General features: G+C 69.3%; 1 protein-coding gene across 1 annotated transcript in view; it reads right to left on the reverse strand.

The window, feature by feature from the left end:
- JAG2 (jagged 2) overlaps positions 1-6,424 on the reverse strand; it is a 15,016-nt gene extending 8,592 nt beyond the window's left edge. The window contains exons 1-5 of the mRNA XM_025042132.1: positions 6,294-6,424; positions 4,825-4,946; positions 3,373-3,624; positions 3,205-3,265; positions 32-162 (exon numbers count right to left, since the gene is read on the reverse strand). Of these exons, the coding sequence (XP_024897900.1) occupies positions 32-162; positions 3,205-3,265; positions 3,373-3,624; positions 4,825-4,946; positions 6,294-6,424 (697 nt within the window). The remainder of the gene's footprint in view (positions 1-31; positions 163-3,204; positions 3,266-3,372; positions 3,625-4,824; positions 4,947-6,293) is intronic.
- Between the last annotated feature and the right edge of the window lie 4,861 nt (positions 6,425-11,285).

Raw genomic sequence — 11,285 nt, forward strand, 5'->3', positions numbered from 1 at the left:
CGCCTCCGCCCCCGCGGCCCCCGCCCGCTACCTTTGTTGCACAGAAGGCCGCCCCAGTTGACCTCGCAGGTGCACTGCCAAGGCTCCACGCAGCTGCCGTGCACGCAGCCCGGGTACGGGACGCACTCGTCACAGAACCTGCCCTGCCAGCCGTAGCTGCACCTGGGGAAGTCCAAGGGCCGCGGGGCCCGGGGGGTGAGGGGGTACCCCGGGAGCAGTGGCCGCTGCCAGGGCAGCGCGGGGACGCAGGCGGAGTCACGCGGGCCACCCCCGGGGCTGGCAGCCTGGGCCTTTAAACTGGAGCAGGCCTCGGGCCAGGTGGGGTTACAGCTGGCACGCCCGCCGGCGCACACTGTCACAGGCGCTTCCCGGCCGGCGGCCGAGGACAGTGGGCCGCAGCTGTCCAGTCACTTCTCTCTGAGCTATTTTGGGACGTAGCCCTGAGCAGGGCCCCAAGAGCAGGCGCCGGGAAAGGGAGGCCCTGCGGGACCCCGGGAATGAGTGCCAGCTTGAACGTGCCCGGTGCCGCCAGGGGCTGGTGGCACCAGGTCTGAGCAGGCCAGCAGCACATCGCCGAGGGCTCTTGGCCCAGCCCTGGCCGTGTGACCTTGGGCACAGCTCGAGACGTCACTGAAACCACGGGTGGTAACCTCTGTCCCAGCAAAGCCCCACCAAGGGCCCCATCTCATGGGGCACCGAGGGCCACGGGCTGCACCCAGACAGCCCCATGAGAGGCCAGACTCAGGACAGTACCTGACCCAGGAAGTCACTTGCTCCCTGGCAAGTGGCCTTAAGAGACCTCTTGGCTCCAAGGCCACGCCCCCACGCTGTGGGCCAGCATCCCCTGGGGAAGCCATTCAGGGCGAGGGGCCCGTGGCCAGGGCGGAAAAGGCTCCCAAGGCCATCGCTCAGGCCCCATCCTGGGCTGTGGCTGCTCCAGGCACCTCCCAGTGGACAGAGGCCGGGTGCCCTCCCAGGGCCCCGAGCTCCGTCTGACTGGGAGACACTGCCATCGGGGGGACACCCACCATCCTTCGGCAGACACCCCTGGGCCTGGGGGCTGCCCTTCAGGTCCTGAGCAGGACCCCAGGAGCCCCCTTCCTAGACTCCAAGGTCCCTGGGGAGGGAGCGACTCGCACCCGCCACATGAACTTATTTTGGTAAAGGAAAGACCCACAGCTCTTCCTGGGCCGCCCAGGCCCCACGCCATCACCGAGGACGCCGGTGGCTCAGCTGGCACAGGCTGGGGAGACTGAGGCTGCAAAGGGGCTCCGCCGTCCGGCCCACATGCGGGGGGGTGGTCCGTGCCGGTGTGGGCCGCGCACCGCCGCCGGACCCTCCCCCCGGTGCCGTGGGAGACCAGGCTCGGGCAGGGCCCTGGTGCCTCGGGTGGCCAGAGCGGTCCCAAGGGCGTGCTCCTGGCCCTGGGAGGGGCAGCCCCCGGCAGGCCCCCGCCTCCCAGCTGCCCCAGCCTCAGAAGCCCAGAAGTCAGGAGGAGGCAGCAGGAAGGCAGGGCCACCTCGGCAGCATCCGGTGGGGGTGTCCTGCCCTGAAACCTGAGCCCTGAGCCACGGGAGCAGCTGGGCCTCACCCACAGGCCCCTGGGAGGGCGGTGGGGGCTCACCTACCCCTGGACAGCCCTGCAGGCCTCTGTCCGCAGGAGTCCTGCCTCTCAGTTTCTTGTAAACCCACGCCCACGGGGAGAAGGACAGAGACCCGCTGCGGTCATGTGGGCCCGCCCCCCAAGGCCATAGGCAGGCACGGAGGTGGGCACGGCACGTGCCACCCAGCCCAGTGTGCAGGGCGGAGACCCAGCCCACTGACCGCTTCCCGTGCTCACCTCGCAAGCAGAGGGCGGGCCCCCTACCCCAGCACAGCCAGCCCCACACACACCCTCCCTCCAGGATTCAGCTCCTGGGGATGCCTGTCCCCCAAGGCACGCGCCCGCCCGGGGCCAGGCCCCACCAGGGACACTGCTGTGTCACCACCCCTTGGGGCTCACTGGACTTAACTGAAACTCTCCAGGGTGAGGGGCCGGGTGGGTGAAGCCCCTGCCGTTCCCCCTGAGCAGCCCGCTCGCCGCCCCGCCCCAGACGGACCAAAGCCACCACACAAGTGCAGGGGTCACCGCCTGCCCCGCTTCCTGGCTCCCAGTCTCACGCTCTGGTGCAAACTCGTCCCTGTGACCCCAGGGAAGTCACCTCACATCTCCACACCAGCGTCCTCGTCCGAAACACGCGTGTGGAAGCAAACCCACCCTTCAGGGGTCCCAGGGGCAGTGGAACCCCAAGCTAGGGCAGAGGGCATCACTCACCCCCATCCGCTCACTTCTCTGCCAACTCGCAGCCCCTCCCCAGGGCCGAGAGCACCCACCTGGGCCCCGGCCCCATGTCCCCAGCCGACCTCACGGACCCCGGCGTGCGTGCCTGCTGCGCCCAGTGAGGAAGCCCTGCTCCCCGAGCCCCTGCTCCTCGACGTCGCTACCGGGCCACACGGCTCCCTCCCACCCGACCCGCCCAACCCGGGACCTCAGGTGGCCTCTGCTCTCCTCAGCAGCCTCTACCACGGGGCCCTTGAGGCTGACCCTTTGCCCTCTTCTCTCCATCGGCCTCCAGCCTGGGGCTCTGAACCCCGCCTGAAAGCCGCAAGAGCCCCCGTGTGTCGGGCCGGCCCACACACCCCAGGCAGGGGGCAGGACGCACGCCACCCTCCAACCGTGACCTGCCCTCCTCCACCCCGCCCGCCTCCCGCAGCCCGCCCACCTGGCTCTTCCCCATGGCAGCTGCCCTGGCCCGTCCAGCCCACCTCGCCAGCTCTGAACCCTCCAGCGGCCGCTCCTGGGTCCCGCCCCCCGCTCACTGGCCTCTCCATTCCTCGTCCAGGAGCACAAGCCCCCACGCTCTCTGCACCTGCTCCTCCCGTGCTGTGGCTCTCGGCCTGTAGGCTCCGCCCCTGGTCACGTTACATGAAGTGGCCCTGGATACCTTCCTGGTTCCCTGCCCCGATTCCTTGTGGGGCTATGGCCATTGGGCACGGCCCAGGCTCTGAGGCCACAGGTGTCCCCGCATGGACTATAAGCTGCCTGGGAGCAGGGCCTGTGTCCCCGGTGTCCAGCACAGCGCCCCAGCATGGCAGGTGCCTGGCCGGCCTCTGCCGAGGGCGGTGTCTGCGTGGGGCGCCGGGACATGGAGGGACGGCACTCACCTGCACTCGCCGGGCACGGCGCAGCCCCCGTGCAGCAGGCTGCAGCCTTGTTTGCACACAGCTGCAACAGAGTGGAGCAGAGAGCCCGCTGCAGCCAGCCGCGTGGCGCCACTCGCCGGCCACTGCGGCCCCGCAGGAGGCCCCGCCCGGCCCCCCGCGGCCACGCACCTTCCTTGCACTCCCTGCCCATCCAGCCGTCCATGCAGGCCTTGTTGCCGTACTGGTCGCAGCTGTAGTGGCCGAAGAAGTCGTTGCGGGGCCGGCAGAACTTGTTGCAGGCGGGGCCGTAGTAGTTCTCGGCGCAGCGCACGCGGATCTGCAGCTCCAGCTGCGCCACGTGGCCGCTGAAGTGCAGGCTCTTCCAGCGGTCCTCAGGGTTGATCATGCCCGCGTGCGACACCCGCTCGACCAGCAGCTCCTCTTGGGGAGGCAGCAGAGTCAGCCCGCGGGGAGGCCAGCCCGGGCCGCGGGTGGGCACAGCGGGGTCGCTGGCCAGGCCATGGCAGGAAGCTCAGGGCCCGGAGCGGACTCCTGCTCCCCACCCCAAATGCAGGCAGGTGGGGGCGCCCCCTCCCACACCAGGGCCCCCCTGTGTGGACGCCCCCAACTGTCCTCCCTTCTCTCCTGCTCCAGACCCCCTCCCTGGGTCGTTCGTGGCGGTGGGCGCACCGCCACTGCCCAGTCTTGAAGCGCACCTTCTCTCCGCCCCCGAGGCACACACGGGCCCAGTGACCCGACAGCTGGGCCTCACCTCCGGTCAAGCCACAGCTCGAGCAGGGCTGAGCTGCCAGCGGGGGCCGTGAAGCCGCCCCCTGTGCTTCACACAGCTGGGATCATCCCCAGTGAAGAGCCAGAGCTCTGTGCACCCCACGCTCCCTCTGCTGCTCCGAGCAGAGACCCCGCCCTCCCGCCATCCCCTGGCAAGGCCTTGCGCCCGCCCACTGAGCCCAGCCCTGCCGAGGTGCCTTGCCAAGCCTCACACCATCACCCTCCTCTCTGGATTTTTCCAACCCAGACCCAGGGGACCCATCCCCTCACCCTCCTGGTCCCCTGATTGCCACGCCCAGCCCGGCCACTGTCCCCTAGCATCATCTCCTGTGGGACCTTGGGCTCGAAGCCTCCCTGGCCTGACTTTGGCCTCACTAACCTCACCACTGCCCCTGCCACGCAGCCCCACACGTCTCCCCGAATACGCCAGGCTCATGCCGGCCTCGGGGCCTCTGCACGTGCTGCCCAGGAAACCTGTGTGCCCTACCAGCACGGGGCCCACAGAGCCCCAGGCACAGGCCGGCCGCTAAGGCCACCACGCCCCACGTTCCAGGACAGGCAGGCAGAGAAGGGGCCAAGAACCGGGGAGAGCCTGGGGGCGCCCTGCTCCTCTATGCCACCAACATAGCCCCAAAAGAGCACGCCCACCAGAACACGGGTGAGGCCGAGGGCGGGGAGGACAGCGCGCGCACAGCTCCGCGAATCACGGACACAGCAGAGCTTCCTAGCAGCCCGGGCGAAAACGGCACAGCACGCGAGCCCCTCAGGACGGAGGCGGCCGTGCTGGCGCATGGCGGGCAGAGGACCAGGCCTCTCGCGACGCGCGTCTGGGGCCGAGCCCGGCGCACTCACCGTCCGGGGCTGTGCCGTTGTCCCAGTCCCAGGCCTCCACGATGAGGGTGAAGGAACGCTGCGGACACAGGGCACAGTCAGGTGCTCGCCCCGCCTGCCCGCCACGCACAGACACCGCCCACCTGCCACGCCCCGTCCAGTGGTCGGGGCATCCGCCACGCACAGACACCTCCCACCTGCCCCGCCTGCCCGCCACGCACAGACACCGCCCACCTGCCACGCCCCGTCCAGTGGTCGGGGCTCCCCAGCTCAGGACGGCCTCCCAGCACCCGGCCTCCCAGCACCCGGCCCCCCAGCCCTCGGCTCTGCAGACAGCCTCTGGCCATATCTTAGCAGACCCCAAGACCACCTACTCCCAGGAGAGGGACTGCCCCTGGTCACCGAGCCTCAGAGGGCAGAGGGTGCTGGCTCCCGTGGCCAGTGGCCCACACGTGGGCAGCGCAACTGGCTCGAGTCAGCACGGAGAGCAAGAAGAGTGCCAGGGGCCCCCACAGGACGCGGCGGGAACACGGAAAACCGCGAACGGCCAGCACAGCCTTTACCCCCGCAGCGGGAAGGGCGGCGAGGGCCCTTGGCGCCCGCGTGGGGACAGGCCCAGGGCTACCAGGTGCGGCCTCGGCTGCTGCCCTCCCCTGCTCCAGGGCCACCGGGCCCTTGAGCCCTAGGCTGTGACGGTCGTGCCACTGAGCGACCCCAGGACCTTCCCCCGTGAGGGCGTGCGGAGCTGGCATGCAGCCCGTCACTCAGAGGCACACGCTCCCCTGGGACGGGCGAGCCTGCCTCCCTGCCCCCTCCCTGCCCAGGGCCTTCTGTGGCCCTGTCCACATGACTCAACCCCTGTGCACCAGCCTCCAGCTGCTCACCCCATCCCCAGACCCCGGCTCCAGTAGGGCTGTGGGCCACAGGGCAGGGCCACCTCGGGGCCATGGGCTGCCGGCTTTCCGCCCGAGGGGACTGTGCACTGCAGAGCCAGACTCCTCCCAGCCCTCAGCACACCCCATCTTCAGCCCCTGCAGTCTGGCTGTGCCAAGGGCCCCCACCCAGATCGTCCCTAGCACCCCTGCTGGTGCCCTGCCCTCCCTCCCTGGGCTTGCCCCTGCGCCCCATCCCACCCAGCGCTCTGACCCCTGTGGCCCCCACATCCACCTGTGGGCTGCTGGCTACACCCGGCCACACCCATGGCCTCTGACGTGGACAGCCTGGTCCCTGGGGACCCTTCTCTTCCTGCCTTCCCGACAAGACACTTGTCCTACCTCCCACACGGCCGCCCTGAGCCCAGTCCCCACCAGCACCCGCCTCCAAGACACCCAGATGACACAGAGAACTGCGCACCCACCAGCCACCACCCTGAGGCCCGCAGCCACCCAGGAGCACGGGCTGGAACTGGGGAGCCCTCCCTGCCTGCCATGGGGCTGTCACCAGGCTCTCAGGCCCACTTCCTGAGTCTGCCTGAAACCTGTGCCCCGTACTGGCCACCGCCCTCTACCAGGCTGGTGAGCCCCAGGCCAGGCTGCCCATCCTCCAAGGTCCACCTGCAGCCGCTGGGGCCTCCGGATCTCCGTCCATCGGAGCCCAAGGGCCCCTGGGGCTCCGTCCGCATCTCCCCCACGCTCGGCTCTCTTGAGGGTCCTCACAGCTCCCGCACGCTTCACAGCCACCCCACACGCCCACCCCACCCCTAGCCTGGAATGCCACGGTCATCCCCACGCTCAGTGACAGCTGGACCCCCAGGTCCCTTCCCGGCTTCACTTGTCTTGTCCATTTGTTCATTCGTTCATTCATTCACTTGCTCGTCAAGCCTGCACCAGGCATGGCTGTCGCCGGGGCCCACGACTCTGCCCCGGCAGATGGATGAGCCAGTGGGGCTCTGGTTGTGGTACCACGTGGGGGTCGGGGGGCCCTCCCAGAGGGCGCAGCTGGGGCTGCAGAGAGCACGGGCGGCAGCCGGCAGGACTCCACGCGGGGCAGCAGGAACAGGACAGAGGCATCGCTCGGGCTGTGCGGCCACAGCCCAGAACCAACTCTGGCTTCCAGCAAAGGGAGAGGCTGCCCGGGGTCCGAGTGAGGCCAGTAAGGTGGGCAGAGACAGGAGCAGGGAGCCGGCGACCAGCTGAGTGCCGGACACGCACCAGGGTGGGCCTGCGGCCACCACCGCAGGTCAAGCCCACTGGCAGGGCGGGAGCCCGGGCCCAGGCCGCCTCCCCACACCTGGGCTCCGGGCTCCCAGGAAACCCCACGCCAGGAGCTCAGGTAGGATTACCGCCACCTTCACCGAGCCCAGGGCTCCGGTTACCTGCTCCCGCAGGGGTGTGCACCCGCCCGCCCGCCAGCTGGGCTCCCCACACCTGGACAGCAGGAAGTCACCCAGGGAGAACCTGAGCCTCCCTCAGTGCTGGGCCCCCAGCTGCCTCGCCTCCCCTGGGCGGGCCTCCAGGACTCAGCTTCCCCTGTGCAAACGGCAACCTGTCATCCCTGAGCTTCCTGCCTCACGGGCCACAGGCCCGCAGAGCAGGAGGGCCAGCGGGCCTGGGCGGGGCCTCGGAGGGGACGAGGTCCCGGGGATAGTCTGGGGTGGGTGCCTGGCAGGTGGGTGAGTGCTGGGGGGCGGTTACCTAGCAAGCTGGCAGAGGAAGACTGGTCCCTCCCCCAGGCCTTGGGCGGTCCACCCAGGCCCTGAAGGCCCAGCCGCATCTCTCCCTGCAAGCCTGCCCTCGCCCGCCGGCACCGCACTGGCAGACCCCCGCCCTGCCGTGGACCGCCTCCGCCCTGGCCCAGGCCCCCGGCCAGGTCCAAATCCTTCAACGGACCCTCAGACAGGGGTGACAGGGCAGCGGCCCAAAGACGTGGAAATGGCACGGGGCACCCCATGCGCTCCAGCCTGGCTTCCTCCCCACGGCGCCCGCAGCAGCCTCCCGGCCCCCCACGGAGCGGGGCTCGGTGTCTGTCAGTGCCAGGAGCTCTGAGCACAGATACATTTCCTGAAACCCGAGCTTTGGAGAGGCCCGGGCCTCTGTCACCATTGTCACCGGAAGGAGAGGGGAAGGGGCGGCCTCCTCCCAAGGTGCTGGGCCCCGGGGCCACGGAAGGATGAATGGACCACAGGCATACCCCACACAGGAACCCAGACGCCCACGCTCCACACCAGAGACGGGGGGACTGCCAGGGCGCGCACCCCTCCCCCGCAGGCTCAGGCCCCTGTATGTGACGCGAGCCGGCAGCCCAGGGGCTCTGAGAACCTCCTCACATGGACCTTGTGACATGGCTGCAGCAAAGCCCAGGTCATGCTGACCCCAGTCACACCTGGTGCACCTGGGACCTTGGGGATGGACACCTGGCTCATCGGGCATCGGGGGGTGGGCACCCCGCTCGCCTGGGGTCAGAGAGATGGGGACCCCTATTCACGTGAGATTTGAGAGGTGGAACCCCTGCTCACCTCAAGTCTGGAGAGGGGGCTCAGCTACCTGGGGCCTGGGGATGGGGACCCTGGCTCGGACCTGGGAATCAGAGATGCTTATCTCCCTACCTCCACCTCCAGCTGAGACCCCGGCCTGGCTCCCCCAAGAATCCCCTCGTCGGCCTAGCCTGGCCCCCTATCCAGACACCACGGAGCAGCCTGACAGTCCCCAAGAGCCATAACCTTTCCCATGAAGCCCCTGCCTCAACCCTGCAGGGCCCTCATCCCTGTGAGCGGCAGCCTGGGCCCCCAACCCCCTCCAGCTCCAGGAATAAAGCCCAAGCCCACTCCCCAGCCCTCCCAGGTCCCCACTTTGCCCAGGCTGAGCCCTACCCAAGCAGGACGCCTGGCCCCACTGGCAAGGTGTAGGAAGGAAGGGGGACCAGCATGTAGAAGAAGCCCCAAGGGGGGCAGGGCTCAACCAGTTCCCAGCTCCTGAGGTGGGGGACGGGGGGCACAGGGAGGGAGGTACTTCTCACCACTGGGGTGGCACAGGTGCCCACAGACTTCAGCCTGGCACCCTTGCAGGGGGCTCACACAGTTGCCAAGGCCCCGTGGTTGTCAGGTGTGGTGGGGCCCAAGCCTTCTGCCCAATTCCCATCCGAACCCCCCACCACTTGGGTAGGAATGGCCCTGACTAACCAAAATGTCCCCCACACCCCTGAGCACCCAGAGTTCCCAGGGACTCTGGCCTTCTGCTGGGCAGCCAGTGGGGACGGGAGGGGACTGGCAGGCCGACGCGGGGCTGGGGGCTGGGGGCTGCCTACAGCCTGTCCCCTTCAGGAGACCACGGCTTCCTGCGTCTCGCAGGTGGGAAAGCCGGCCACAGGACCTCAGGCTGGCTGCGCAGCCAGCACCGGGGTCGGCCCAGGGCGACCTGCGTGTGCGGGAACTTCCCGCCTCGGCTAAGGCCACCACGAGGGGCCTGCACAGCTGCTTGCAGGCGGGAAGGTGTGGTCTCCAGCTGGCCAGGGCCCTGGCTGCCACACGTGCGTCCATCAGCCAGCTCCTCCGAGCCCACCCGCCGCCAGGCCCCTCCAAACCCTCTAGCAGCCACCTACCACCTCCAGAGAGAGCTCGTGCACACACGCGCACATGCGACCGGACGGGGCCTCAGCCCCACCAGCTCAAGGCCAGGTTCCGGGTGGAAGCTGCCAACTCCAGGTCTGTGGGGTGGGGCCAGGAGAGGAGGGGCAGCTTTCCCACTCGGCGGCCTTTTGAAGGATCCCTCGTCTCCAACCCCCACCCCCAGTGCCAGGAGCCTGGCCCACCAGGAACCACAGTTGTAGATGGCACAGACATAGGCCCAGGTGACCACAGCAGGGTGCAAGGGCCACCCAACCTGCCTAGGGCACTGGCAGGGGCTGGGGTGGGGGGTTGAGGGCTGGCCCAGGGTCACCCAAGGTGTGGGGTGTGCAGCGCCCAGACCAGCTGCCAGTTCGCTTGCCTCCAGGGGTCCGGTGAGGAGGGGCAGCTCCCCGTACTCCGCCGTGGGGGCCCACCTTCCGCTCCCAAGGCCCCCCTTGTGCCCCCTACCCCACGGAGCCCGAGTCCCAGCTGGCCCTGGGCAGGAGCCCAGCACCCTCCGGGCCGAAGGCCTGAGGCGGGGCCCAGACACTCCTCGGTCCCCAGGGAGTCTGGGCACAGTCCCTGCTTTCTCCAGGCACGGCAAATCAAAACCAGTGGGTGCCCCAAGTTCCAAACGCACCCCAGCTCTCGGTATGGAGCTGGACTTGCCACAGGCGAGACAGCGTGGCCAGGGGAAACACCAGGGCACTGGCATCAGCAAGCACCACACTCCCAGCGGCCCGGCCACCCGCCACAGGCAGGGAGACAGGCTGCCCCCAACGTACACTACCCCACGGCCCCGGCCCCCACCAAGAGATGGGCCAGCCACACCCACCGGGGCACTGGAGGGAACGAGCTGGGGCAGGGGCTCAGGGCCCGGAGCCCAGGCTGCCAGGGAGGTGAGCACCGGCCCGGCCCGGCCCACCTCGGGCCGGCCCACGGGGCCACGAGCCACAAGGGACACGCATTGGCCAGCCACATTCCTCCAAGGCCTCCCTGCCCCCATGCCACCGCTGCCAACTCGAGCAGAAAACACATCCTCAGGTAGCGATGTGGAGCGGGCCTGGCACGCGCCCAAGCGCAGACGGGCTGCAGCCCTGCTCAGACCTGCCTGCTCCCGGCTGTGGGGGCGAACGCGGCTTATCGGAACTGCCCTAGGCCCTCCGACCTTTCCATCTCAGAAACACGCTCCCCTGGGAAGCACTGGGGCCAAGGGAGACCCCAGGGGTCAGTCAGGCTCACAAGGGCCGGGCTATGGCCAGAGGGGCTGCGGCCAGCCTCCCAAACCAGGGCAGGAGATCGGAAGGGGTGAGGGCGGGGCACCAGGCGAGGCTGCCTGGCCCCAGCTTGGGAGAAGGCACCAGCACAGGGCCGAGAGGCGGGGCAGAGGCGAGACCCCCAAAGGGCAGGTCCTGCTGGCCCCACCATACCCGGCCGGGCCTCCACCCCAGCGCAAGGCGCGGCTGGTTCAGCCAGATGTCTTCGGGCAGGTCAGGCCCCCCAGTCACAGCCTGGCACCCCCGTCTCCCAGGTCCTCCCAGTTGCTCTGACTCTGCACATGGGGGTCCCACCTCACCCCGTCCCCCGCCTGCAGCACAGACACTGTCGGGTGCCAAGCCCTGTTTCAGGAGACAGCTGCATCAGGCACCAGGCACCAGGCGCCTTGGCCTGCGGCCTCCGCTCCCACCACCCCAGGCCTCGCCCGCCACGGCCTGGAGCAGCCCACATCCCTCCGGGCATCCCCAGGTCCAGGGCTCCTGCCTGACTGACCACCCCCCAAGCCCCCTCCCAAAGGAAAACAAACCCAAAATCCCAAACGCGGACAGTGCCATCAGAGTCACAGCACCAGGACCCATCTCCTTCCCTGGGGGGCCCTGGGCCAGCAGCCCAGGCTGCAGCCAACATACACGCATTAAGCCCTCCTGGGCCCAGCCCCCCC

Source organism: Pteropus alecto, unplaced genomic scaffold (genome assembly GCF_000325575.1).
Source record: "Pteropus alecto unplaced genomic scaffold, ASM32557v1 scaffold8, whole genome shotgun sequence".
NCBI lineage: Eukaryota > Metazoa > Chordata > Mammalia > Chiroptera > Pteropodidae > Pteropus > Pteropus alecto.